Here is a 25,986-nt window from a genome sequence, read left to right on the forward strand (position 1 = left end):
TGTGGATGATAGCCCTAAATGCATAGCAGTGCTGATTGATTGATTGATTGATTGATTGATTGATTGATTGATTGATTGATTGATTGATTGATTGATTGATCGATTGATTTATTGATTTTTCTACCGTGGACATAAGAAAAGGGGTTGGCATTGTTCCGATCAAGGAGAAAATGTTCACAAGTCGACAATTATGGTTTGGATATGTGCTGTATCCAAAATGCCATTCCAAAAGATGGGCTACATGCTGGGAGCTACCAAAAAGAGACTAAAAGAATGACATAAGCAACAACAGGCTGGCATGTACACAATGACATGGAGGAGTCAGGACACACCTTGAAATAATCCATAACCGAATGGAATTTATTGAAAAAGTGGAGTGATATAGCAAACCTTCCTGCTAGGGTGCACAAACACCGATTAACAGGATGATGTCAATGATGTGTACCATACTTCAGACATCTTCAGCTGTAGTAAGGTAATATCAGTCATAATATCCAAATAGGGACTTCAGTTGCATGACTGACAGTTAATATAACTCCACGACAAGGATTCGCACAAAAGCAGCTCTCACTGTAAGTTACTCTCGTAGCTATCATAATGTACGGAGCAAGGCATGGAGCTGTCTTGTCTGTACAGGTAGCTAGCTGAGCATTGCCAAGGCTTCAATTATCAATCACCATTGATCTGCATTTAGGACTGTCACTCCATTGGCAGATTCCCTATCAGGTGTTTAACTGTAAGGCAATGAGCCATGGTAGTGCATAGCATTTGTAATGGACAGGTGTGAAGATTGAGTATAAAAACAATGCAAAAGCTTTGATGTCTGTATCAGGACAAATGGACAAAAATTAGTGTGACGGCTGGTGCCGGTTGATATATTCCTTCATTATGTGGTATTAGTGTAACTAACTGGGGAACAACTGACCATGAATATGGGACCTGAAGTGATTCAGTTTGAAATTTAATTCATTATTGGGGTGTTTCAGGATTGTATTCTTTATTTGCTGACCTGTGTTTGTGTTTACTTATGATTTGTGTTTGGTAGAAAATAAGGTACATTGAGCCTTGTCTCCACAGACATTGGTAAAAGTCTGCAGAAAGTATTTTACAATTAGTAAAGACTTTATGATAATACTTCAAAAATTGGATTATCAGTAATATTATTAATATCTCAAACATTTATGTGTCTAGTTGAACTAAGTGACCTCTCAGTAATTCACCATGAAAATGACTTTATGGATGGGTTTGCTTCTGTAAAGATCAGGAGGGTTGGTTTATTGTATAAACAATAGGTGAGTTATGCATGCCGAAAAATGTATTGGTACGGTATGTGTAGGATGTGTGATTCGGCTGTTTAATTGTATTAGAAGAAGTGTATTTGAATGTTCATTTGTGGCTGTAATCTAGGAGGACATATTGGCTTTCATTTAGAATTAGAATAATGATCTTGAGTTTGATCGCAATGAAGTTACTGAATTTTTACTAGGCGTATTGGCATGGAACGGCGTTTATTTAGCCTTGTGACATCAATTGAGATGACATGAAAGAGTAGCGTTCTTGGATATGATACCTGACGTACGAGGTGTTTGGTTGATGTTAGGCTGCTACTGCCAATCGCTAGTATCATTATTAGCAGGTTATTAATAATAATAATAATAATAATAATAATAATAATAATAATAATAATATTAATAATAATCAAGCTTCTTTGAAATGTATTTTGTTCTTTGGTTATAGTCAAGGTTGGTATATGTAAGAACCTTGTGTTATGGTCACGTCGCTGTCTTCAAGACACCCCTTTATCAACTTGTCAGGGCAGGAACCATCACTGAGTAATAATAACATACTTTACCTTTTAATTATGAATATGAACTATGGTGAGTTATTATGTTTTAATTTTAAAGTGTGAGATATTACTTGTATTTTACATTCCAAACTTACCGGGCAAGTTGCCCGTGCGGTTAGGAGCGCGCAGCTGTGAGCTTGCGTCCAGGAGACCGTGGGTTCGAATCCCATTGTCGGCAGCCCTGAAGATGGTATTCCATGGTTTTCCGTGGTTTCCCATTTTCACACCAGGCAAATGTTAGGGCTGTACCTTAATTAAGGCCACGGCCGCTTCCTTCCCATTCCTAGCCCTTCCCCACCCCATCATCGCCATAAGACTTATCTGTGTCGGTGCGACATAAAGCAACTAGCATTTCAAACTTAATATCAGGTTCGACATACTAAGGTAGTACTGGTAGGTTTAGTAAGTAGCCTACCGTATGATTGCCATACAATTAATGTAAGCCTACAGTATATAAAATAGCGAACATGATGTTCTTAAGTAGTTACTTACCCTCATGAACTTCTGCAGATGATAACTGCTAATCTGGTTTGAGTGATGGCCCGACAGCTTAGGAGCAAAAAATCTTATCCAAGGTATATGAGTCAGGAACCCTCCAGTGGTGTCGCCCGAACGTTGAAACAACATAGTTTTGTTCCCTAAAAACCGCAGCTTTTCATCTTCATCTCGGGAAAACCTTATACCCATCAATACAACCAATATGGAGTTGATGAAACCGGGGTAAAAAACATCTGGAAGGTATGTCAAACCATTCTTGTGGACTTTCTGAGAAATGATGTAGAATCAACATTAGAGATTATCTGGTAATTAATGTTATAAATCAATTATTTAATAAAACAATTATCTAAGAGATAGGGCAAATAGTAGGTTATATTAATCAGTACTGTACACATATTTATTTGTAGAATATAGATACTGCACAAATATGGCTTTCCTGGTATCTTTAATATCATCAGAAGTTTTTGAACACAGTTAACATTATTTAATTACACATTTGTCATGCAAAGTTTATTTCAAATGTACAGGGTTCACGAATACACCACAAAAAGTTTATAGTAACATTTTTTCTTAAGCTCTGTACCAGTGTGTCAGTTTCGAGGTCTGGCAACATATTGTCAATTTTTATCAATCATAGCCTAGTCTGACCTTCCGGCAATGTTATCACTCATCTTCTTTTTCCTGCACTTCTCCCAATTAGGTACACGCGAGCACAGAAATGGTGTCCCGGCATAAACACAGCATGGTATACCCCCACCTCCACGCTGCAGGTAGACAGCCCGCTACAAGACTGAATGAAACGGGCACAGTGGTGGATGTATAGCAATACACACACCGTGCCTTCAGCACTACCCGTTCACTCTCTCCCCTCCTTTTCGATACTGGAGTGGCCATCGACACTACCCCTTCACTCCCTACCCTCCTTTTCTGTACTGGAGTGGGGCAGTGTTGATTGTTTATGTCGGGACACCATTTCTGTGCTTGCATATACTTGGCGTCAGAACTATAGCTGGATGCCTTTCTTGACGCCAACCCTATGTGGAGGAAAGTATTCACCATCGTGAGTTTCTGTGGTGGTTGTTAGTGTGGTGTGTTGTGTATAATAAGGATGTGTATTAATACGAACTAACAACCAGCCACTAAGCGAGAAGAAATACCAGCCAGAATAGAAGCCAGGGCACTTTGAAATGAAGACCATTATGCTGACCATTCAGCCAAGGTGCCAGACAAACGTTTCACACTCATGCTTTTGCAACACCATGAAGCAAGGTTGAGGCACACGTGAAATTAAAAAATAATGTAAAGCAGGGTATGCCAATTGGACTTGACAAATAGTGACTGAATGGGTGGCTCTGTTTCTAGGAAATAGAACTCAGAGAATTAGATTAGGTGAAGCTTTATCTGTCCCTGTAATAATTAAGAGGGGAATTCTGCAAGGCAGTATTATTGGACCTTTATGTTTTCTTATATATATCAATGATATGTAAAAAGAAGTGGAATCAGAGATAAGGCATTTCGCAGATGATGTTATTCTGTACATAGTAATAAATAAGTTACAAGATTGTGAGCAACTGCAAAATGACCTCAATAATGTTGTGAGATGGACACTAGGCAATGGTATGATGATAAACGAGGATAAAAGTCAGGTTGTGAGTTTCACAAACAGGAAAAGTCCTCTCAGTTTTAATTACTGCGTTGATGGGATGAAGGTTCCCTTTGGGGATCATTGTAAATACCTAGGTATTAATATAAGGAAAGATCTTCATTGAGGTAATCATATAAATATGATTGTTAATAAAGGGTACAGATCCCTGCACATGGTTATGAGGGTATTTAGGGGTTGTAGTAAGGATGTAAAGGAGAGAGCATATTTGTCTCTGGTGAGACCCCAACTAGAGTATAGTTCCAGTGTATGGGACACTCACCAGGATTACTTGATTCAAGAACTGGAACAAATCCAAAGAAAAGCAGCTCGATTTGTTCTGGGCGATTTCCGACAAAAGAGTAGCATTACAAAAATGTTGCAGAGTTTGGGCTGGGAAGACTTGGGAGAAAGGAGACGAGCTGCTCGACTAAGTGGTATGTTGCAAGTGATAAAAATCATTGTTGTCCGTATTGAAGATACTGAATGTAGGATGCTAAATGGTTTAATTTTGTCACCTATTCAATACATATAAATTTTACATTTAGGAATTTATTATTAATTCTGCTTGAGACATGTTTCGCCCTTCATTGAGGGCATCATCAGTCAAATTACCTCCTCAAGGCAAAAATCAGGTACCTGATTAGTATTTAACATGCACAAATTAATACACATTACAATGGGAAAATTAAGTACGAGAAACTCTGTACAATGGTGATGGTTAAACAATATAAGTTTAAAGAATAAGAAGTCGGCACCAATGCTTAAAATTACTGGGTAATTATAGCAGAGTTCAGCAGTGGTGCTCTGAAGAATAATTGATGCACTCATAGGAAATTATAAAGTTTATAAAATTATTTACAATATAACAGTCGGGAGGAAAGGGTATAGTGCTCGGCTTCAATGTTTTTAACAAAAATTACTGCCAATGGTTGGTAACTATAGAGTAAATTTACATTATCCAATTGAACAGTTGGGAATTTACAGTTTATATATTATTTACTTAATTTACTTATTTACTTAATTTTCCCATTGTAATGTGTATTAATTTGTGCATGTTAAATATGAATCAGGTACCTGATTTTTGCCTTGAGGAGGTAATTTGACTGATGATGCCCTCAATGAAGGGCGAAACATGTCTCAATTAATAATAAATTCCTAAATGTAAAATTTATATGTATTGAATAAGTGGTATGTTCCGAGTTGTCAGTGGAGAGATGGCGTGGGAGGACATCAGTAGACGAATAAGTTTGGGTGGTGTCTTTAAAAGTAGGAAAGATCACAATATGAAGATAAAGTTGGAATTCAAGAGGACAAATTGAGGCAAATATTCGTTTATAGGAAGGGGTTAGGGATTGGAATAACTTACTAAGGGAGATGTTCAATAAATATCCAATTTCTATGAAATCATTTAACAAAAGGCTAGGAAAGCAACAGATAGGTAATCTGCCACCTGGGCGACTGCCCTAAATACAGATCAGTAGTGACTGATTGATGGCGTTGCTACGGCCATTATCCTAAAACTAACCTGTCAACGACAGGTACGACAGCTAATCTAAAACGAATATTTGTTTGTTTGTCTCGAATTGACTCAAAAACTATTGGACCGAATGCGCTGAAAATTTCACAATTTGTTCTTATTACTTCGGAGAGGGTTTAAGAAGTGGTTTGAATGAAATCCGATAGGAGTTTTTTATGATGAGTAATTTTATGTAATTAACTAGCTGCAGTACGCATCCTTGCGGGACAGTCATGTAGAATGTGCAAAGTTATCTAACTCCCCGGCTACTTTCCGCCGGTATTCAGCCATGCTGTTTTACTCGGGACACAGGAGTAATCCCATCTATTGGAGATGAGTGGCAGCAGAAGAGACAAATCACATCACAACAATGGTCAATATAATGTTACGGTTGATCACTTTTATGAGCCTGCGGTATTGTAGACCTTCACATTTAGTTTTCTTCTGACTCTGGGATATTAGAGCATCTAATGTAAAGACAGTTCTTCCTTCTTTGAAGACTCCCTCGTGTCTTATTCTTCAAGAGATCGTTCCTCTAAGATTTTTCTCATTTTTTAATAATCATCGTCACATTTCTTTCCTTGTCGATACTAACCGATGACCATGCGGTTCTACACCTTAAGACAATCATGACAAAAACCATCACCAGTTAACACGATTCAACAATACTTCATGTTAACAGTGCTTGACGTTGATATGGACTAAGTAACAAAAGTCTAAATAGGATTAAAAGTTCCCTATGAAAAAACAGAATGGATCACTAGAATCAACAATGCACCAGCAGAAATTCAAATATTCAGAAACAAAAGATTTAAAAGAGTCAACAAATTCAAATACTTAGGTGAAGTAATAACAGCAACAGTGGCAGAGAAGGAGAGCATGAAGGCACAAATTTACAAAATGGATAAAGCTAATCGTCAACGATGAATATATGCATCAAAAAGTCAGCATCCAGGAATGCTAAACTGAGACACTACAAAACAGTAATCCTTCCAGCAGCTTTATATGCAACAGAGCGTTTGAATACCCTCTCAGCTAAAAGAATAAGCAAAACAGAAAAGAGAACCCTGAGGAAAATAATGGGACTTATTTGGGAGAATAACATATATAAACTGAGACCAGAACATTATATATACCGAAACCGTACAGTGTCCTGTACAGCTCATGGGAATGATATGTGCCTTTCTACTCCATTAAAATTACTCCTAAAGGTCGCGTCATTGGTAGCAGTATGGGCGAAGGGGATCGAGCGGCGTCCGGCCAGAACGGAACCCGCGAAAGAGCGCCTGCAAACAAAGGGAGGACAGAGCAAGAGCCAAGCCCCCACGGAAATACCCTCTCAACTTGCAGAGAGAGATAGAAGGAGACGCGATGCTGGAGTAGTCAGATACGCCCCGAGGTGTGGCTTAGCTTCCCAGAGTTCCAAACTAACATAAGGAACTTCCGGTTTTTTATGCACGTGTCACGAGTGCCAACGTCGGATTTTGGCGCGTAAAAATGGGATGATATTTTTGATCCAGACATAGGAAAATTATGTGAGACGCACCATTGAATAGAGCGGAATTTTCTGCGGTTCCCAGACTAAAAATATGTAATAATTTATTCAGGGGAAGAAATGAGGTCACCAGCTGTCCAGATGTAATATATCGCTAACACATGTGAATACAGCGGCATCACCCAAGCTAAGAGTCGCGCTCAAAAGATGACTCCACCCTCCAAAGGACGCTATGAATTAATCAAAGGCGGGAAGCAAATTACATAAAAACTGCCGATCGTAGGTCCAGCACGCCTTGCTCAAATGAAAGAGGAGACAGAGGGCTACAAGATGCACTATTTAAATGTCTTCAATTCTTGGTACGAAAGGAGCTCTTGTTCTTAATGAACCGTGAACGTTCACGCCCCCAGGCTTCCGGTGGGCAAGATAATATAGGCCGGGCAGGCCATCGCAGAGACAGTTGTTCTTTGCGGGTCGTTGAGACGGACACTGTGTCCCGCGGTGCTCTAGTTCTACGGTCCGAACCCATTGACCGCGTACTAAGAGTTATTGTGTCCAGCGCCGCTGGGTCGTACAAAGCCTTTGTGAAGTGAACGGGAGGCCAAACGAGCCTAGGTGAATTGTTTCTGTGCTGTGTGTCAAACTAGTTAATCCGCGAGCATAATGTACAAACAAGTAGCAGAATACGGCTGAGACAGTGCCGGCTTTAATGAGTCAGTGAAATTCATAATTTGGTATCACCCAAAGTGTTACTTTGAATCAGGGGGCTCGAGTCTCGTGAGCCACCCGATCCCTGCTGTGAACGCGCCCGCCGTGATTTGAAAGACCGTCTTATTCGTGGTGTAAACTCTGGAATAGAGGCCGTGTGACGAGTGTAAAGTGTCACCCATTTGGATTACTGTAAGATTTCTGCTGTGAACGAGTTCCCCAGGATGTCGGACTTGTATGGACCAGGGATGAAGGACTGCACGCCCGCCACCAACCGCGTGGTCATGCAGTACTAAGAGCTCCACCATGGGTCTCCCGTGGAAGGAGAAACAATGGCCACCAAACAGATGAGTGATGTCCAAATCTAATTTCTAAGCATGAGAATATAACCGGGGGATAGGATTAGCTTTCTTTGTAAATATCAAAATGTTGTAAGATAATGCATGTCCTATATGGAAATTTTATTGATCTTTAGATAGTTGAAGTAAATTCAGGGGGAGCTAAATTCCCGGACGACTCATTTTTTTTCTTAATGATTAGCTTATCGTGAGGGTTATATTTCTAGTAATATGTAGAATGTCCTAGCAAATATGGGAACAAGGTTAGGAGAATATTTGAGTTTCCCTTAGGGGTGGTTGGAACAATAGTGCTGGCGAGCAGGGAAAACCATGTCAAAATGTTGGTAGTTACTGTCCCACGTGGCTGTCGTATATGCCGGGGAAACTCATGGGTCAGTCAGTCAATGCATGCCTAGCTTACACATATAATCAGTGCATGTACAGCAAGAAAGAAGAAATCCCGTCCGAGAGAGGTATATGTTGTGCTATTTAGGTAGGTGTGTGGAACCATGTGCAAGTCTCCCGTGATTTTTGAGTAATTGGCCAGTATGGTTTGGAGTGTTTTTTTAAATCTATAGCCGGGGTGAGACCCAGAGGCAGGAGTCCCTAATCTTTGGTCAGAAGATTTAAATATAGGTATATTTCCTGTGGTAGGAGCGAGGAGTGTGAAAAGGTGGACTGAAGGGGTCATGAGAGCCCTGTGCCCAAGGGAAGAAGATACGCGATATGAGACGTAGTGAGAGGGCCGAATGCCCGAGGAATTTACGATGGGATGAGTTAGAAGTGATCGTGCCCACAGTCGACGTCGTGACGTTAATAATGAGAAGGGAGAGAATAAAAGAGTATTTCATGGGAATTCCACGATAATATGAATAAGCAAATGAAGTGGGCCATGGATATATGTCCCCGAGATGAAAAGGGTGGACGTGTGAGGGAGAGAAGAATCTGGCGTGGCCAATGAATGAGAAATGGCCGTGCGAAGTGAATGGCCGCCCTTCCTTTTTTTTGTGAGTGTCTGGCTCTCGCCCTCGTGACAGAGGGATCCCTTTGTACCATTTGTGTTAAGACTTGGAGCTCTGGATCTACCCGCGCCCCTCTGTTTGGTTTAAATGGCTTAGCTAAGAATACTTGTATAATGATAATATCACGGTGATTTTTAAAGGTATTTAATAAATGAGTAGGGATCTCCCCCAGATATCCGGTGATATGAGACTATAGCTATTCTAGGGATCTACAGAAACCCACAGTACCTCTCGGTCGGGAGTCGGCCAGTTCGACTCCGGATTATGATGGCGCCCTGGAGCGTGCTGCTCCAGGCGTGCGCCTTGGGCCGGAGACAGTGATAACCATGCTGTTTCTTTCTAGGAATGGCTCTCCGTTACGCATGAAGTGTATATATCCATATATCAGTGTATGTTTCGTAATTATGTGCATATATTTTTGAGTTCAAACAGAACCTATGTGCCCGTTGTGTGGTCTTGGTGATAGATGAGGAGTCCGGGGTTTAGCTAAATGGTATGTGTGTTTGTTTGTGTGACATGTAAATGTTTCTTTTAACATGATAATGATGTAGCGTAGGCCCCGGTTATGTTCGTGCTAAGAACAACAAGTAATTTGTGAATAGGGACATCAGATCATCTCACGGTGTGATCGACAGAATAATATAAAAATTTAATGAACGGTCTGAATTAATGAGGAAAGATGAACGATAGAAAAATCGCAAAACCCCAATCATACCGTTATGCAGCCGACGCCCATGGGCGATTCATATTTTAAAGGGATCTTTGTTTTCTTTTCCTCCCATATGTGGAGAGTTCAGTGTATAGAGCTGTGTCAATTTCTTTTATATGTCATATTTGAATAAATTCGTATTCGTAACCCCTATTTTATGATTCTTGTCATTTGTAGCAGTGCTAAGCAGTATCCACTAGGCATTTGAACCCAGAGATCCTACTTTCATATTATAGACATAAGGCTCCATCTTAAGTATTTGTTTTCTTTCTTTCGAACGTACCACTCCCCCAAGTGCTCAGGCTGCCGGGCCGGCACAGAAAGTAGGAAGGGGAGCGGTTCGAAGCTCGTTAAGCAATTCGACCCGCTCTTCAATCCAATCTCATCCGTGGGTGTTTACCCCGTTACGTGGAGGCATTCTTATGTGTGGGTCATCCATTCGAAGCCCGGAAGGGTGTAATACATAGCATCAGAAAAAAAGTCATGTTTTCTTTACTCAATTGTACAGAATGGACAGAGGTTAAGAAAACAATTTTGTGAACACTGTCCAACTTGGCAGGTTCGATCCTGGCTCATTTCAGTGCAATCTGAAGGTGCTGAAATACTAAAGCCTCGTGTCGGTAGATTTACTTGCACGTTAAAGACCTACTGCGGGACGAAATCCCGGCACGTCTGCGTCTTCGAAAATACCGTACGTTATCTGATCGAATCCAAATGTTAACACAATATACAATGGAACGTTTTATGCATTGTTTACACATTTCAGAATGTTCTATTTCGAAGGTAAAAAAGGTGTTGGGCCTATCAATTTTGTAAGGCATTTTATTAGGGCTTAGGGTGGTTGGAAAACTGTGTTGTTGGTGTTTATATAGGCCTATCCGCCTATCCATTGGTTGTGCTGTATGACTGTGAAATACGTAAATTAATTCACTTCTTTTGTATCTGTTTGCATTGGTTAGAATGATATGGATCACTGGCTGGCCGCTACAGGGAAAGTTGTAAGGCATTGCCGCGGTTGACCAAGGTTGACTTGACGCACTACCTCATATCTCTCCAGATAGGAGTACGTTATTTTGCATAAAACGGTTGTCTGCGCGCAAAGACGATGACATTCGTTTCGGAGGGGGCTGTTCGCACTTCTTGGCAGCAGATTCTTTTCATCTGGATCACCAATAGCTCAGACTACAAGATGCTATAAGCAATACTAAATCTATTGTACGTTCACAAGCGGCAGTTGACATAGGCACTGGACGGATTTTTTGGTATTAATTTTTTCAGAACAACCAAATCATTGAAAACTGCTATATTGCGATTCTAATATTTGTATAAAACATGTATTGTTGCTATTATTTTCTTGGAAATACACATAGTACAAATTATTTTTAGTAACAACTGTTTTGTTATTTCTTATCGCCTTATAAAGAAAGGATTCTCTTCTACGCGAAATTTTAGTGGCGGCATTTCTGGAATAAAACATCCCCCAACCGTAATTTCGCACCCTGGTCTTACCGAAATAAATGAGTGAAATTCATTTTAGTAGGCCTACTGCGAATCATTAGCAAACTGTATATTTTGAGCATTCATAGAATCGGTCTTTTGTAATATAATTTGATCATTACACTGAAACGTTGCCCAAACAGATGTATAAGTTATATTTCATGTTAATGGACATACTTACTTCATCTTTGCGTGATCCTTGCATAATATCAATTATATCACGGATCTCAATTTCAATTTGTGATTCTAGAGTTTCAGAACGTCTTCCAAATCCAAAATCTCTCATATGTCTGAGTGCAAAGCGACGCTGTTCTGCCCAGTAAGGGCCATCCACAAAGAAAACTCCTGGAAACAATGTAAAACAAGAAAAATAGGTAAACGAGGTGATGAGCTCGTAATGGAGCATAATAGAGTTTTCAAAGGTATATAACTCACTTTCTTAATGAACGCTATGCTCCATACTTTATGTGGTAATGTTCATTCATTGCACTGCTAATAACTACAAATGGGTTTGTAATTTTACTTACCTAACCTGTCTCCCAGAGCTCGAGTTCTTGTAACGACGGAGTCGAATCTCCCCTGAAATTCTGGTCTCACTAAAATTTCCTTTATGCTCTCGAAGTCACAAGCCACAATTGTTGGTATGGATCCCAAGTAGAATCCTAGGATCTTACTTTTGTATTTCGACGTCATTTTGTCAATAATCTTGTAGGGATACCGGTAGTTACCTGCCAACAGCTGTAAGTAACTGCCAAACACTGGCAACCTAACAGGACCTGAAAATTAAAAGGAAGATGTTACGTTTTATTTTCGTGTAATTCTTTTCAGACAACTTGCATCAACACTAGATTAGCAAACCACGCGAGAAATACGTAATTCCGTAATCAATTTCACATTCTCTGACACTCAAACAATAGAAAAGGATGTACCAGTAGCCTACATATAGTTCATTTATTTTACGGGTTAGAAATATGTTTAGTCTGTTCTTTATAGTCAGTAGTGCGTGTACCGGTACTCGAGTATTTGCTATTTGTTTTACGTCGTATTGACACAGACATGTCTTTTGGTGAAAATGGGATAGGGAAGGAAGTGACCGTGGCCTCAATCAAGATACAACCTGGTGTGAAAATGGGAAACCACGAAGGTGCTAGAGCAGAGGTGATCAAGCTGGGCATTCCATCCCGCGGGCACCCAGTACTGTAAGCGGGTGGGCAGACAGACGATGAGCCAAGGCCAACTACAATATATCAGACCTTAACCGACCTATCGAAACTGTCCATAATGGCGGCAGCTGGAGTGTTAGCATGGGTTTGTTTTGATTTGTGTTGTTACCAAATATTTACGGAAATTTGAATATTATTAATCGTACATTATACTTATTTATAGTCTTAAGAAGGTTACAGATCCTCTTTCAGTGCCGTAAGAAGCTATTTGTTCTCAAAGAGCTTATTTATTCCAACAATATCGGTGGTGATAAGGTTAATGTTGATTCTTGTGTTCTTCTCTGAAAGTTTCTCCATTTTTAGTTACCTATGCAATACGTTTATAGTTTAATGTGCTGTGTGCCTGGATGTAAGTAAGAGCTTCAGTGTTCCCGTTTCCAAAAGACCTACTATTAAGACAAAATTGGGTTAAGAGCATTCGTTAGGAAAACTTCGAACCGAATCATAGGACTAACAATGTTGTGTGGATGAATCATTTTATCATTTTTCAAATCAAATGTATTGTTAGGGAAGACATTATATACCCATAGAAGATGGTGATCTAATTCGAGTGCCGCGCAAACTTCCGAAGTTTAAACTAATGATGCCTATCCTAGCATTTGCCTTATCAGCCAATGTACCTTACTACAAAGAACATTAAATCATTCCCAGAAATCATGACTAAAACTTATGATTTAGAGACTAAATTAATTTTAAACGGTGGCACAAGAATGATGTAATAAATTTTCAACGTTTTACAATGAACATGCGTAAACTAAACCTAACCCCATTTCCCGTGGAGTGAACATGAGGATTGTGTTCCTTTATATAAAATTCAAAAATGCCATCAATTCTGGTGAGTTTTAAGCTGACGAGTGCTTTAGATGGTCAAGTGTATCATACAAATATCGCTTGTACCTGCTCAACAATACAGGTGGATTTTGGAGGGTTGAAATTTTGTTGCAGAAATTTGTTTGTGTGTTTTACATAATGGGCTGTGGTTGAAGGTGGTGTTACATTGTATTCCATGGAAGGTTAATAATGTTCTTTGTTGACATTTATATATCGTATTTACTGACCGGAGATTCATATGTGAAATATTTTTATACTATCTGTCTGTTTCAACCTGACGTTGATACAATAATTCTCCCTTCGTTATTTTCCCCTCTGAAATTTCATTTAGACTTACAATACGCTATAACGCTACTTCTGGGGTTTAATTATTCATATTTTGAGTTAGTGAGTTGCATTTCATGACGTTCGACTTGTGATATTTTCTTTAGGTGACCCGAAATAAACATGCACAACCTTTCCCTCAACCTCTCATATCGCACGCCGATGTCTACCATGTTTATTCTGGATTACGGTCTGATGTAATTGTAGTTGGTCTTGGATGAGCGTATGCTATACAACCACAGTCACGTTGCGGCTACGTCACAGGCCATGAAGTTTAGGCGAAGTTCTCCCAGTCACTCTCGATCACTGCGGCGACACCCGATTTTGAAATGGAGGCAGAAAATAATGAAAGAAAGAGGGAAAAAATACACGCCATTTTCAATTTACTTTGTAATGCAACGGTTCAAATCCAGTTACAAGCATTCATCTGCATTATTATTATTATTATTATTATTATTATTATTATTATTATTATTATTATTATTATTATTATTATTATTATTTTTATTATTATTATTATTATTATTATTATTATTATTATTATTATTATTATTATTTGATTCAATTCTATAATCTGATTAGGCTATGTATTAATTAATTATTGCTTGCTTCATTGTAGTTAATTTATTGTGTATATATTAGCATTAAAACCATGTAAAGTGAGACTTACTGTCTAATATCAGATATGGATATATTTTGTGCAACCTTTCGACATTGCAACATATGTTGTAATACTGTTACAGTAACGGTCGAGTCATCGCTCTGTCATTGTATGTTTTTAGCGATGAGATCATAATTAGGGAGTTCCAAATAGGCCTGAGGCTGTTTCATAACAATATGTAACATTCATAGCTGAATGGGAGTGACATCATATCTGTTTTTAGCTCTGACGTGGGTGTTATGCCATGTAAACTTGTGTCTATCTATGCGGGCTGTATCCTATAGCAGCTAATCAGATGGAAGGAGAGTGAGACCACAGATGGTTAGTGAGATGAAGAAGAAGCAGTCGCATGGATACGTAGTCGTCAGTGACCAAATGAATTATATGTTCGGAGTGTGTTTCGTGTATCTGTTCGGTCGAGTTCTTGCGTCAGTTCGGTGACAGCCGAATACTGAGTCGTCGTAATGCAGACTAACAAGTATCAGTAAATTACTTGTAAAGTTGATTGTGAAGTGTGAATATAATTTCAAGTCATGCTATATCTCGTTTGTGAAACTAAGAGGATACATCACCGAATTAGGTTTGACATACCTACAGCCGATATCAACTCAAAGTAATACGTCTTAATAACACTCAAAGTGTTCAAGGTACAGTTAAGTGAACAAGTGAGGGATAAATTTCTTGTACAACTTTTAAATGTCCGGTGAAAAGGATTTCAAATTTAATGCCTACAGTTTCCTTCAGTTATAATGTCAGTTTTATATTATCTTTTGAATTATCGCAGTAAAACTCACTCGTTAAAATCAGCATTTAAAGAATATATAGATCAAATAACCTCACATTGTAATGAAGAAACCGAACGCCAATCTCCTTTTCCCAGAACCTATATGCAGTGGCGGCTCGTGCATTTAACAATATGGGGGTTAGGGGGCTGCATGTATAATTACTGAATTTTACCTTATTTATAGATGAGCTGCATTCGACGAGACTTGTAGGTTGAAAATATGTTGATAACCTTCTCATTGAAATTTCGTATATTTATCATCAAAGTAGTTTCCATTGACAGCATTGCCAGAGCTGTCGGTCTTTCTTCACCCATAGTGCTGCGGAGGTACGTTTTTATCCTCTTCATGGCTGAGAAACACCTTTCTGGTTCACTCGTGGTAGTTGGCAGAGCTGTTGCAATGCGAAGAAGTTTCACTACATATGAAAGTGATGGCTGAAGATTGTTCGAGATGAACTGAAGCAGCTGGATAGTACCAGACCGTGATCTAAATTATTCTCTGGAGTGTAAAACAGATAGTTCAGTTTGTAGTTTTTCTTTGTCAAAAGTAGGAAAATGTTGTTCACAATCATTTAGCTCTTTCTCAGGAAAATCTTATTTTAAGGAAGAAAAATTTGATGGCATCACCAGGTTGACACTTGGAGATGATTTGTAAATTTAAACCGGCTATTTGCCTGGTTTATGATTACATCACAGATTTCCTTGGCCGCAGACACTCTTGCCGCAGTTTCGTGAACATGGCGTCGTTTGTTTATATTTCCGGTTTCAGAATTTTCATTAGAGGCCAGTATTGTATTTCTCACATCATTAACAGTTTTAACAAAATTTGAAACATGGAAACGAATTTTTGCTACATCTGCCTGGCGATTTTGAAGTCGATTGTATAAAATATCAACATAGGGCATGATATGATGAAAGAATTTCAGCCAGAAGTTGAACTCTTCATCCTGAAGGTACTTGTACAAAGCCGATGCTTCTCTGATTGTGATGTCACTTGAAGACTCAGATTCCATCAGTAGTTCAAAGCAATCAATTAAAGCATTTTTTTCTCGAATACAGTATACAGTTCAATATTTTTATAATGTACCGTACGTAATGAATTACAATTTCCACTATTACATTTTAAGAGATGCATTAGAAATATTTCTAATATAATAAGGAGCTAAGGTGTTGCTTGTGGCTGTTGGGATTTACATTATCTGATAAACTCACCAATAATCCAGTCGTGTTTACCGGGAATAAAATGAGTTAGGTTATTTATAAGAAGGCATACTGTACATCTAACTGGTAGATACATTTACACTGCTGTTGCACTTTAATCTTGGATAGTAAATATCTGTCCTCACTAGTAATGAAACTCCCTCTCACCATTTAGAGGCTAGCTATTATCATCGGACGCCTGTTACATTTTAAATACTATTTTCAGAAATTCAGTAAACAGGCAAAGTCACACAACACTATTACACTGTGCAAAATCAAGCAGTAAACTTGTCCAATTATATAATTATACTACTTTTTGCTTAATGAATAACAGGAATTTTACTTTTTTTAAAATAGAATGCTTTATTTCCATCCAAGGAATTGTAAATTGTAACCTTTACGCTTAAACCCTGTACGTTTGTAAATTGTAACGCAAAAGTTATAATGTGTCAGTTTTCTTTGAAAGTAGGAATATAAGAAAATAAAACTGCCTGTTTATATCAAGAGCAGTATCAATCAAACCGTAACTTGAAATCGTCTTTTTTTACGATTATAGTGTCTTATTTTAAATACTGTACCCGAATCAGTATTTTGCTGAGCAGTGGAGGAGAGATACGTAATCACAATCGAACGCCAAAGGTCCCTCGCTTCCCTGCAGAGTGGTTTCGCTCTCTCGCTTCACTGTGACGTATGCTTGCTACGTAAGCTGCCCGCATTTACGTCATGCCAGCCCGGCTGCACTGGGCTAGCCTCAACGGGCACCCAGCTGAACAGCTCTGTGCTAGAGAAAAGCTTGCCACATCGTTCATTATACTGCAGACCCGTGCAGACCTTAACAGCGTTAACGCAATTTACGAGCAGTGTGTTAGTCACGACCTACCAACAATTGGTGGTTCACGCTGCTGCAATTTCGTTTGTTTCTTGTTCCTTTCCTGTCCAGCAAGGGTGCCAGATGTGTGTCAATCCCTGAGCGATTTCGACCGCACCCGTTGCTTCAACGACACGTTGACAGTCCGCTCGCCTGTAGGAAAATGAAATATTGCAACCAAACCTAACCCCACGGCACTACAGTCCTTGAAGAGTCTTGGTCTACCAAGCGACCGCTGCTCATCCCGAAGGCCTGCAGATTACGAGGTGTCGTATGGACAGCACGACGAATCCTCTCGGCCGTTATTCTTGGCTTTCTAGACCGGGGCCGCTATCACACCGTCAATAGCTCCTCAATTCTAATGACGTAGGCTGGGTGAACCTCGAACCATCCCTCAGGTCCAGGTAAAAGTCCGTGACCTGTCCAGGAATCGAACCCGGGGCCTCCGGGTAAGAGGCAGGCACGCTACCCTACACCACGGGGCCGGCGTATTAAATATAACTTGATATAAGTAATGATGAACAGAAGTGTCTACTGTAGACAATACCATTGCCAGTGAACACGACTGAACCATATTTCCATGTTAGCAATGCTCGGCATTGGTATGGACTAAGCATCAAAGTACCGAGCTCGATAGCTGCAGTCGCTTAAGTGCGGCCAGTGTCCAGTATTCGGGGGAGAGTGGGCTCGAACCCCATTATCGGCAGCCCTGAAGATGGTTTTGCGTGGTTTCCCATTTCCACACCAGGCAAATGCTGGGGCTGTACCTTAATTAAGGCCACGGTCGCTTCCTTCCCACTCCTAGCCCCTTCCTGTCCCATCGTCGCCATAAGACTTATCTGTGTCAGTGCGACGTAAAGCAACTTGCAAAGAAAAAAAAAGATAAGAGGAACAGAAGTCTAAATTAATGAATTCTATTATCATAGTCGGGACGGTAAAACGGTAATAATAATTTCGTGTGGCTATTTCTAGCCGAGTGCAGCCCTTGTAAGGCAGACCCTCCGATGAAGGTGGGCGGCATCTGCCATGTGTAGGTAGCTGCGTGTTGTTGTGGTGGAGGATAGTGTTATGTGTGGTGAGTGAGTTGCAGGGATGTTGGGGACAGCATGAACACCCAGCCCCCGGGCCATTGGAATTAACCAATGAAGGTTAAAATCCCCGACCCGGCCGGGAATCGAACCCGGGACCCTCTGAACCGAAGGCCAGTACGCTGACCATTCAGCCAACGAGTCGGACGGTAAAACGGTATAAGACATAAATGATCGGAAATTGTTTTCCCTCTGTGTTGTGTAGTACAGTACTTTTCGACAAGACCAATACCCATTATTTGCATGTCATCTCCTCCCTAGGGAGTAAGTCGTATGTGTACCAAGTTTGCTTGAGAGCTATGCTTGAGCATACACGCATACATCCATAATCTTGTTCAGATTGGACATTCCAACTGGGCTGAACTATGACTTAAACGGCATCCAGATTTCACTGTTTCTCTCGGAGACCTTGAAAACTGTGGATTCGACATTAATATCTGGGTGCTAGGGGTGTCTTGGCCCCACAGTCGTTATTTTTTTCAGATAGTAAGTCCTATGTGTACCAAGTTTGGTTGAGAGATATGGTGCAACATACAGTACATACTTTCATCCGTAATCTCAATCATTTTGGACATATTCTTTTCCACCCCTTCTCACCGCCGTGCCAATGGGGCTGATCGTGGACTAAAATTATATCTGGAGTGTGACCATTCACCTCAGCGACCCCCAAAACTACATTATTATAGTTCGTTTTCTATTATTTTAATACACCCCATTTTCATCCCCGAGCAAAGGAGTCCTATGAGTGTCTTACACAAAAGTACATTTTTTTCCAGATAGTAAGTCATATGTGTACCAATTTTGGTTGGCAGCTATGCCCAAACATACACGCATAATCTCGCTGCTGTAGAATCCTGGAGCTGACGTTGCCATGGTTACGGCCGTTCATTTCTTTATTCGATTCCTAGAGCAGGGGTAGTGTGGTGCCAATATCTCTATAACGGTTGGTTTTAGGGCGTTAAAAAAAATGGTTTTCGGGCCCGATTTTGTTCTTTGCGTCATTGGGCTTTAAATGAGATTTGTGTCGTCCTTGTACGACACATTGAATATTTCGCCTATATTAGTCTATGTTAATGTGCCAAAGGGCCTAAATATAGGGAATGGAAAGGAATGTTAAACATTCTTGTAGATGGGGTTACCCGCAGGGTCCTAAGAGTTAAGTATATAACATTTGGTTAAAATTGGTGGAACGGTATGGATTTTTATATGGTACAGACAGACAGACAGACAGACAGACAGACAGACAGACAGACAGACAGACAGACAGACATTCTGCTTTATATAATTATATAGATAAGAGTTTTTTTGTCTGTACATTGCTCAGAATTTAAAATTAACAGTATTTCTGTATCGGTTGTATCCGCAAGGGAATTCATTGTTTAATTTTCCGTAATTTCTGTCTGTCTGTCTGTCTGTCTGTCTGTCTGTCTGTCTGTCTGTCTGTCTGTCTGTCTGTCTGTCTGTCTGCATGTATGTATGTACGGGCATCACGAGAAAATGTCTGAAAATAATTTAATGAAAATCGGTATGTAAAGTCAGGGAATGATGCGCTACGATTTAGGCTATAAATAACTTTATTCATGTTGAGTGAAATGGTAGTTTAGGGGAGGGCCTAAAATTTAATTCTCAATTATTTATGTTATTAATGGTCCTAGAGAGCCTCCGTGGCTCAGACGGCAGCGCGTCGGCCTCTCACAGCTGGATACCGTGGTTCAAATCCCGGTCACTCCATATGAGATTTGTGCTGGACAAAGCGGAGGCAGGACAGGTTTTTCTCCGGGTACTCCGGTTTTCCCTGTCATCTTTCATTCCAGCAACACTCTCCATTATCATTTCGTAGCATTTATCACTCAATAAATCACCTTGGGAATGGCGACCCCATTGTAATAACAGCCTATATATGTTTCATTCATCACATCTCTGACCCGATCACTGACTGGAAAACAGGTTGTAGGTTTTCATTCATTAATGGTCCTATCGGTAAATACTACATAACCAAAGTTATATAGAATTGAACTTCCGATTATTTATGTCTTCTACATGTTTACCGCACCGGCTATGATGACAGAGATATTCGTGAATTTCGATTGTTGTTGCCAAGTCTACACCAACGCCGAACTACGAGAAAATGGGAAAAGAGAATTTAATGAAAATCGGTATGTAAAGTCTGGGAATGAGGTGCTACAGTCTTGAATATAAATGATTTTTACTCACGCTGGATAAAAAGGTAGTTTAGGGGAAGGTGCCTAAAATTTATTTTTTTAAATACCTCTGTTAATGGTAGAGCCTCCGTGGCACAGACGACAGCGCGTCGGCCTCTCACCGCTGGATACCGTGGTTCAAATCCCGGTCACTCCATGTGAGATTTGTACTGGACAAAGCGGAGACGGGACAGATTTTTCTCCGTGTATTCCGGTTTTCCCTGTCATCTTTCATTCCAGCAACACTCTCCATTCTCATTTCATATCATCTATCAATCATGAATAAATCACTTTGAGAGTGGCGAGTGGCGACCCCATCGTACTAATAGGCTATATCTGCTTCATTCATTACATCCCCGACCCGGTCACTGACTGGAAAACAGGTTGTAGGTTTTCATATTTTTATTGAGTTCAAATTTGTTCAAATTTGTTCAGTCAACGAATGCTACAAAAGTCGTCCAACAGCAGTGTGGAGTATTGAGATAATCATTATTGCCGAACATTTTAGATTCCTTATAATATCATATTTTACCCTTGAAGTAGATCAGTGGTTTCAACACGTGGTGTTGCGAGACATGCCCTTGAACACAGATGTGACATCATCCCCAACCTGGCTCAACTTGCTTACAAGAGGTAAAAATGAAATGGCGTATAGCCGCCTCTGTGGTGCAGTGGTTAGTGTGTTAGCTGCCACCCCCGTTGGCCCGGGTTCGATTCCCGACTCTGCCACGAAATTTGAAAAGTGGTACGAGGGCTGGAACGGGGTCCACTCAGCCTCGGGAAGTCAACTGAGTAGAGGTGGGTTCGATACCCACCTCAGCCATCCTAGAAGTGGTTTTCTGTGGTTTCCCACTTCTCCTCCAGGCAAATGCCGGGATGGTATCTAATTTCAGGCCACGGCCGCTTCCTTCTCTCTTCCTTGTCTATCCCTTCCAATCTTCCCATCTCCCCGCGAGGCCTCTTTTCAGCATAGCAGGTGAGATCGCCTGGGCGAGGTACTGGTCATCCTCCCCAGTTGTATCAACTGACCCAAAGTCTCAAACTCCAGTACACTGCCCTTGAAATGGTAGAGGTCGGATCCCTCGCTGAGTCCGAGGGAAAAGCCTACCCTGGAGGGTGAACAGATAAAGAAAAGAAGAAGAAGAAGTATAGCTTTTAATGCCGGAAGTGTCCGAGGACAGGTGCAGGTCTTTCGATTTCACTCCCGTAGGCGACCTGCTCGTCGTGATGAGGATGAAATGATGATGAAGATGATACAGCCCCCGTGCCAGCGAAGTTAACCAAAGATGGCTAAAACTCCTGACCCAGTCGGGATTCGAACCCGGGACCCCTGTGACCGAAGGCCAGCACGCTAACCAGTTAGCCATGGAGCCGCATACTTAGTCTGTTATTCACTGGTATTCGAAGACGGTGTATGGTGTGTAGAGATAATGCTATCGTCTGAAACACTGGTTTTAAAAAATCCACCAAAACGTGGATTTAGGGCGATGTCTGTCTATTAGGTCATTAGCCCAGAGGCTGGTTGGATCCTCAAATAGCACCACCAAAGATTATGCGGTTATAAGGAAACCCAAAAAAACAATGGCAGCACCAAAATGAGGCATACTAGGCAAGATGAGGAGTGAGGTAGTTTGCCATTGCTTTCCTCACTGGGTCAGAAAGTACTATTGCAGCACGACTGACCCTATGAGCAGCACCTTCCATAACACCCAGATGCACTAGTCGTGCTCCGAATGTCATTACTCAGCACTACCCATACCCCAGCAGCTTCCATATTGTCACAGCCATGGATGTTGACTGGGACTCGGGTGGAAGCTACACTTTACTCTGGCCTGTGCCAAGAGATAGATGCAAAAGTACTGTATCCATCAAGAAATGACAGCAGGCAGATTAGGGCGATATAGGAAGATTAATATTTCTTCGATAGAGCATGAAAGGTGTCCTGTGCTCTAACATATTAGTGGGTGCCAACAGCAGTAATGTGCTTTGAATGGTTGTTTTTGTTTCAAAAATGAACGTCCTAAAATCACAAACCTTGTTCACAGACGTCAGCTTTCATGCACAATTAACAGTGACTACTAATGATTCAACCCCTAATTTTCAGTCTAGTGAGGTAAGATGTATGTTCCAGTGTGACTATAACTAAAACAGACAAACAGATTAAAAAAAACGCAATCAAAAATCAATACAGGTGAAACGAGTATGACTAAATAGATTTTTATTCCTTTCTTCTTCTATTATTTCTTTGCTGTGAATAGAGATACGGTATACATAGTCCAACTCTGCGATCTCGCTCACTACAACGAATGAACCCCATCTAACCTTCACTCTGTAGTATTTACATTGCGTTGTTAATTTGTGAAGTTTGGCGGCTATTGAGGTACATTATGATGGTATTACACATTTAGTGGATTGCCTAATATGACGTTCTTTGTTATGAATGGCATTAAATTGGTGAGTGAACATCTCATACACTGGCTGTAAACACTGCTTAGTTAAGTTTGGCAAGAAGTGTGTGTGTACTTGCATCACTAAGAATTGAGTGCTATATCATAACCCCAAACACTGTTAAGAATCCCTTGGTGAAATCAGGTCTTAATGTAACGACTGAAGGAGGCCTTTATATTCCACTTCTCCAGAGACCTCCATCGCCTTTGCTAAGTTTCATCACTTTTTTGGATGATTCGAAGCTTGGCATTATCAATGGTAGATTCGAACTACGAATTCCAGTATTATGGGTTCAAACCCAGCAAATGTAGAGAAACTTTGAAAGGGTGGAAAAAAATCCGCTCGGCGCATTATCCGTATGCTGTTGGCATGTAAAATATCTCTGGTGTCGCATCGGTGGCGTGCCAGATGCGACCGTGCCGCATGCGACCCGTGCCAGTAGCGACCGCGTAATCTGTAACCGTGCCGGATGCGACCGGCGTTGACAAACAAATTGTCATTTGATAAGTTGTGTCACCACTAAAGATAAGGTAAGCTAAACGAAGTGCAATGCCATTTCAATAAGTCCTATAAGCAGCTACTACCCCTACTTTACATAACACTTCTGGGGGAAACTCGTTTTACAACACGAAACACGGTGATGCGTTTACGTCTTTTCCAACCGGGCGAGTTGGCCATGCGATTAGAGGCGCGCGGCCCTGAGCTTGCATCCGAGAGATAGTGGGTTCGAATCCCACTGTCGGCAGCCCTGAAGATGGTTTTCCGTGGTTTCCCATTTTCACACCAGGCAAATACTGGGGCTATACTTTAATTAAGACCAGGACAGCTTCATTCCCATTCCTTGCCTGGTGCAGGTCTTTCTACCTGACTCCCTTGGGCGGCCTGCGCGTCTGGATGTGGGATTATGATAATAAAGTAGGGAGAGATGAAACCCGGTTTCGGCACGTAGCCTACTCCTCTTGAATAATACCAAGGGGTCTGCTCAATGCTTTACGTCTCCATCCGACGGCCGAATCACCATCAACAGCATCATATCCCCTCACTCCATTTGAACACTGCGAAAAGGTTTGGATTTGAATCCAGGCTTTTGGCATGCAATCTAGTGATTAGAAACTGTCTACCACCAACTTTCCTACCCTGTCGGCCAACATTCTGATGGTGATTTTTTTTTTTTTTTCATCTCTATATGGTTTGACAATGTGGCTCAGACGGTTGAGATGCTGGTCTTCCGACTCCAACTTGGCAGGTTCGATCCTGGCTCAGTCCGGTGGTATTTGAACGTGCTCAAATACGTCAGCCTTGTGTCGGTGGATTTACTGGCACGTGAAATAAGTCCTTCGGGACTAAATTCCGGCACCTCGGCGTCTCATTAAACCATAAAAGTAGTTACTGGGACGTAAAGCCAGCAACATTATTATATTTTTCTTTCGACCAACGGCACCCGAACCTGCTAACAATGGTGTCAGCCCTTTATTTTAGAAAAGACCAAGTTAGCTACTTATAAGCAATCTGCCACTTGGTGACAGCCCTTAATGCAGATCAGTTGTAAGTGACTGATGGCATGCGGCACGATGCTTATCCGCTCGGTCGCTATTGGCACGATAATGGCCGGGTCGCATCCGGCACGGTCGCATCTGGCACGTAACCGTCGCATCCGCTGTTTACCCGGCAAAATTAATCACACCTCAACACTTGGTTGTGCAATATGTGCAATATAGTTCCGTTTTCTTTGCCGTCTGGTACAGCAGAACGAAGCGACAAAATGCCTAAATGCATCAAATCAAAACACCCGCATGCAGTAGCTGAAGCCATATAATAATAATAATAATAATAATAATAATAATAATAATAATAATAATAATAATAATAATAATAATAATAATAATAATAATAATTGTTCGCCTCTGTGGTGTAGTGGTTAGTGTGATTAGCTGTCACCCCCGGAGGCCCGGGTTCGATTCCAGGCTCTGCCACGAAATTTGAAAAGTGGTACGAGGGCTGGAACGGGGTCCACTCCCTCAGGAGGTCAAATGAGTAGAGGTGGGTTCGATTCCCACCTCAGCCATCCTGGAAGTGGAGGGTAAACAGATTAAGAAATAATAATAATAATAATAATAATAATAATAATAATAATAATAATAATAATAATAATAATATCAGCTCCTTGGCTGAATGGTCAGTGTAGTAGCCTCCGGTTCAGAGGACCCTCGGTTCGATTTCCGGCTGGGCCGTTGATTGTAACTACAGTATGTATAGTTAATTCCTCTAGCTCGGAAACTGAGTGTTTGCGTTCATCTTAATACACATATCATATATATATATACAATACACCACACCACCTATATAAATACATAAATACAACGTGAATCCTCTATTCCAAAAATCAAAGACAAACTGCAGTTTTCGAATGTGGTGTAGCGTATGAAGTGAGCGATCATACTGTGAGCACTTACCTGGTGGGAAGTTCGGCGGTCTTGAGACTGCATAGTGGTAGATGTAAATTATGAGAAGCAGTATAGCAACTAACAGCAACAAAGGTGACATTGTAGCCTATAATGTTCTCTCCATGAATGTCAAACAGAAAATGTCTGTCTTGGGAAAGTCGGCTTTCTAACCTACTTTATTTTACTCCTTCTTATCAAGAGGTCATAGTTCTCTGTCCCCTCTTAGCAAAAATACTTCTCATGACGTAAATTGTTTTGTTGTCAAGGATCGTGTTTCACAAAAGGATAATGATGGCATTATTACTACTATTATTTTTGTAATTATTGCTTAGTTGTTGACCGAACGTCATGATATTGGAGCGGAAACAATGTTCTAACAAGGTTTACTCAGAAAACAACGTTCAGTGACCAGTTTTTTATGCCATTTGGAGTGATTGTCTTCAGAGTTCATGATTTTTGGATTTTTTTGGAGGAACTAATTGCTTTTACATCAAATGTATGATTATGTGCCGGCCCCGTGGTGTAGTGGTAGCGTGCTTGCCTCTTACCCGGAGGTCCCGGGATCGATTCCCCGCCAGGCCAGGGATTCTTACCTGGACCTGAGGGCTGGTTCGAGGTCCACTCAGCCTACGTGATTAGA

The 25,986-nt window shown here is 40.7% G+C and overlaps 1 protein-coding gene across 1 annotated transcript in view; it reads right to left on the reverse strand.

The window, feature by feature from the left end:
• Positions 1 to 25,446, reverse strand: part of LOC136862913 (probable cytochrome P450 304a1) — a 65,537-nt gene extending 40,091 nt beyond the window's left edge. Inside the window, exons 1-4 of the mRNA XM_068225812.1 lie at positions 25,356 to 25,446; positions 11,802 to 12,050; positions 11,456 to 11,619; positions 2,339 to 2,611 (exon numbers count right to left, since the gene is read on the reverse strand). Coding sequence (XP_068081913.1) covers positions 2,339 to 2,611; positions 11,456 to 11,619; positions 11,802 to 12,050; positions 25,356 to 25,446 — 777 coding nt within the window. The remainder of the gene's footprint in view (positions 1 to 2,338; positions 2,612 to 11,455; positions 11,620 to 11,801; positions 12,051 to 25,355) is intronic.
• Between the last annotated feature and the right edge of the window lie 540 nt (positions 25,447 to 25,986).

This window comes from Anabrus simplex, chromosome 1 (assembly GCF_040414725.1).
Source record: "Anabrus simplex isolate iqAnaSimp1 chromosome 1, ASM4041472v1, whole genome shotgun sequence".
Classification (NCBI taxonomy): domain Eukaryota; kingdom Metazoa; phylum Arthropoda; class Insecta; order Orthoptera; family Tettigoniidae; genus Anabrus; species Anabrus simplex.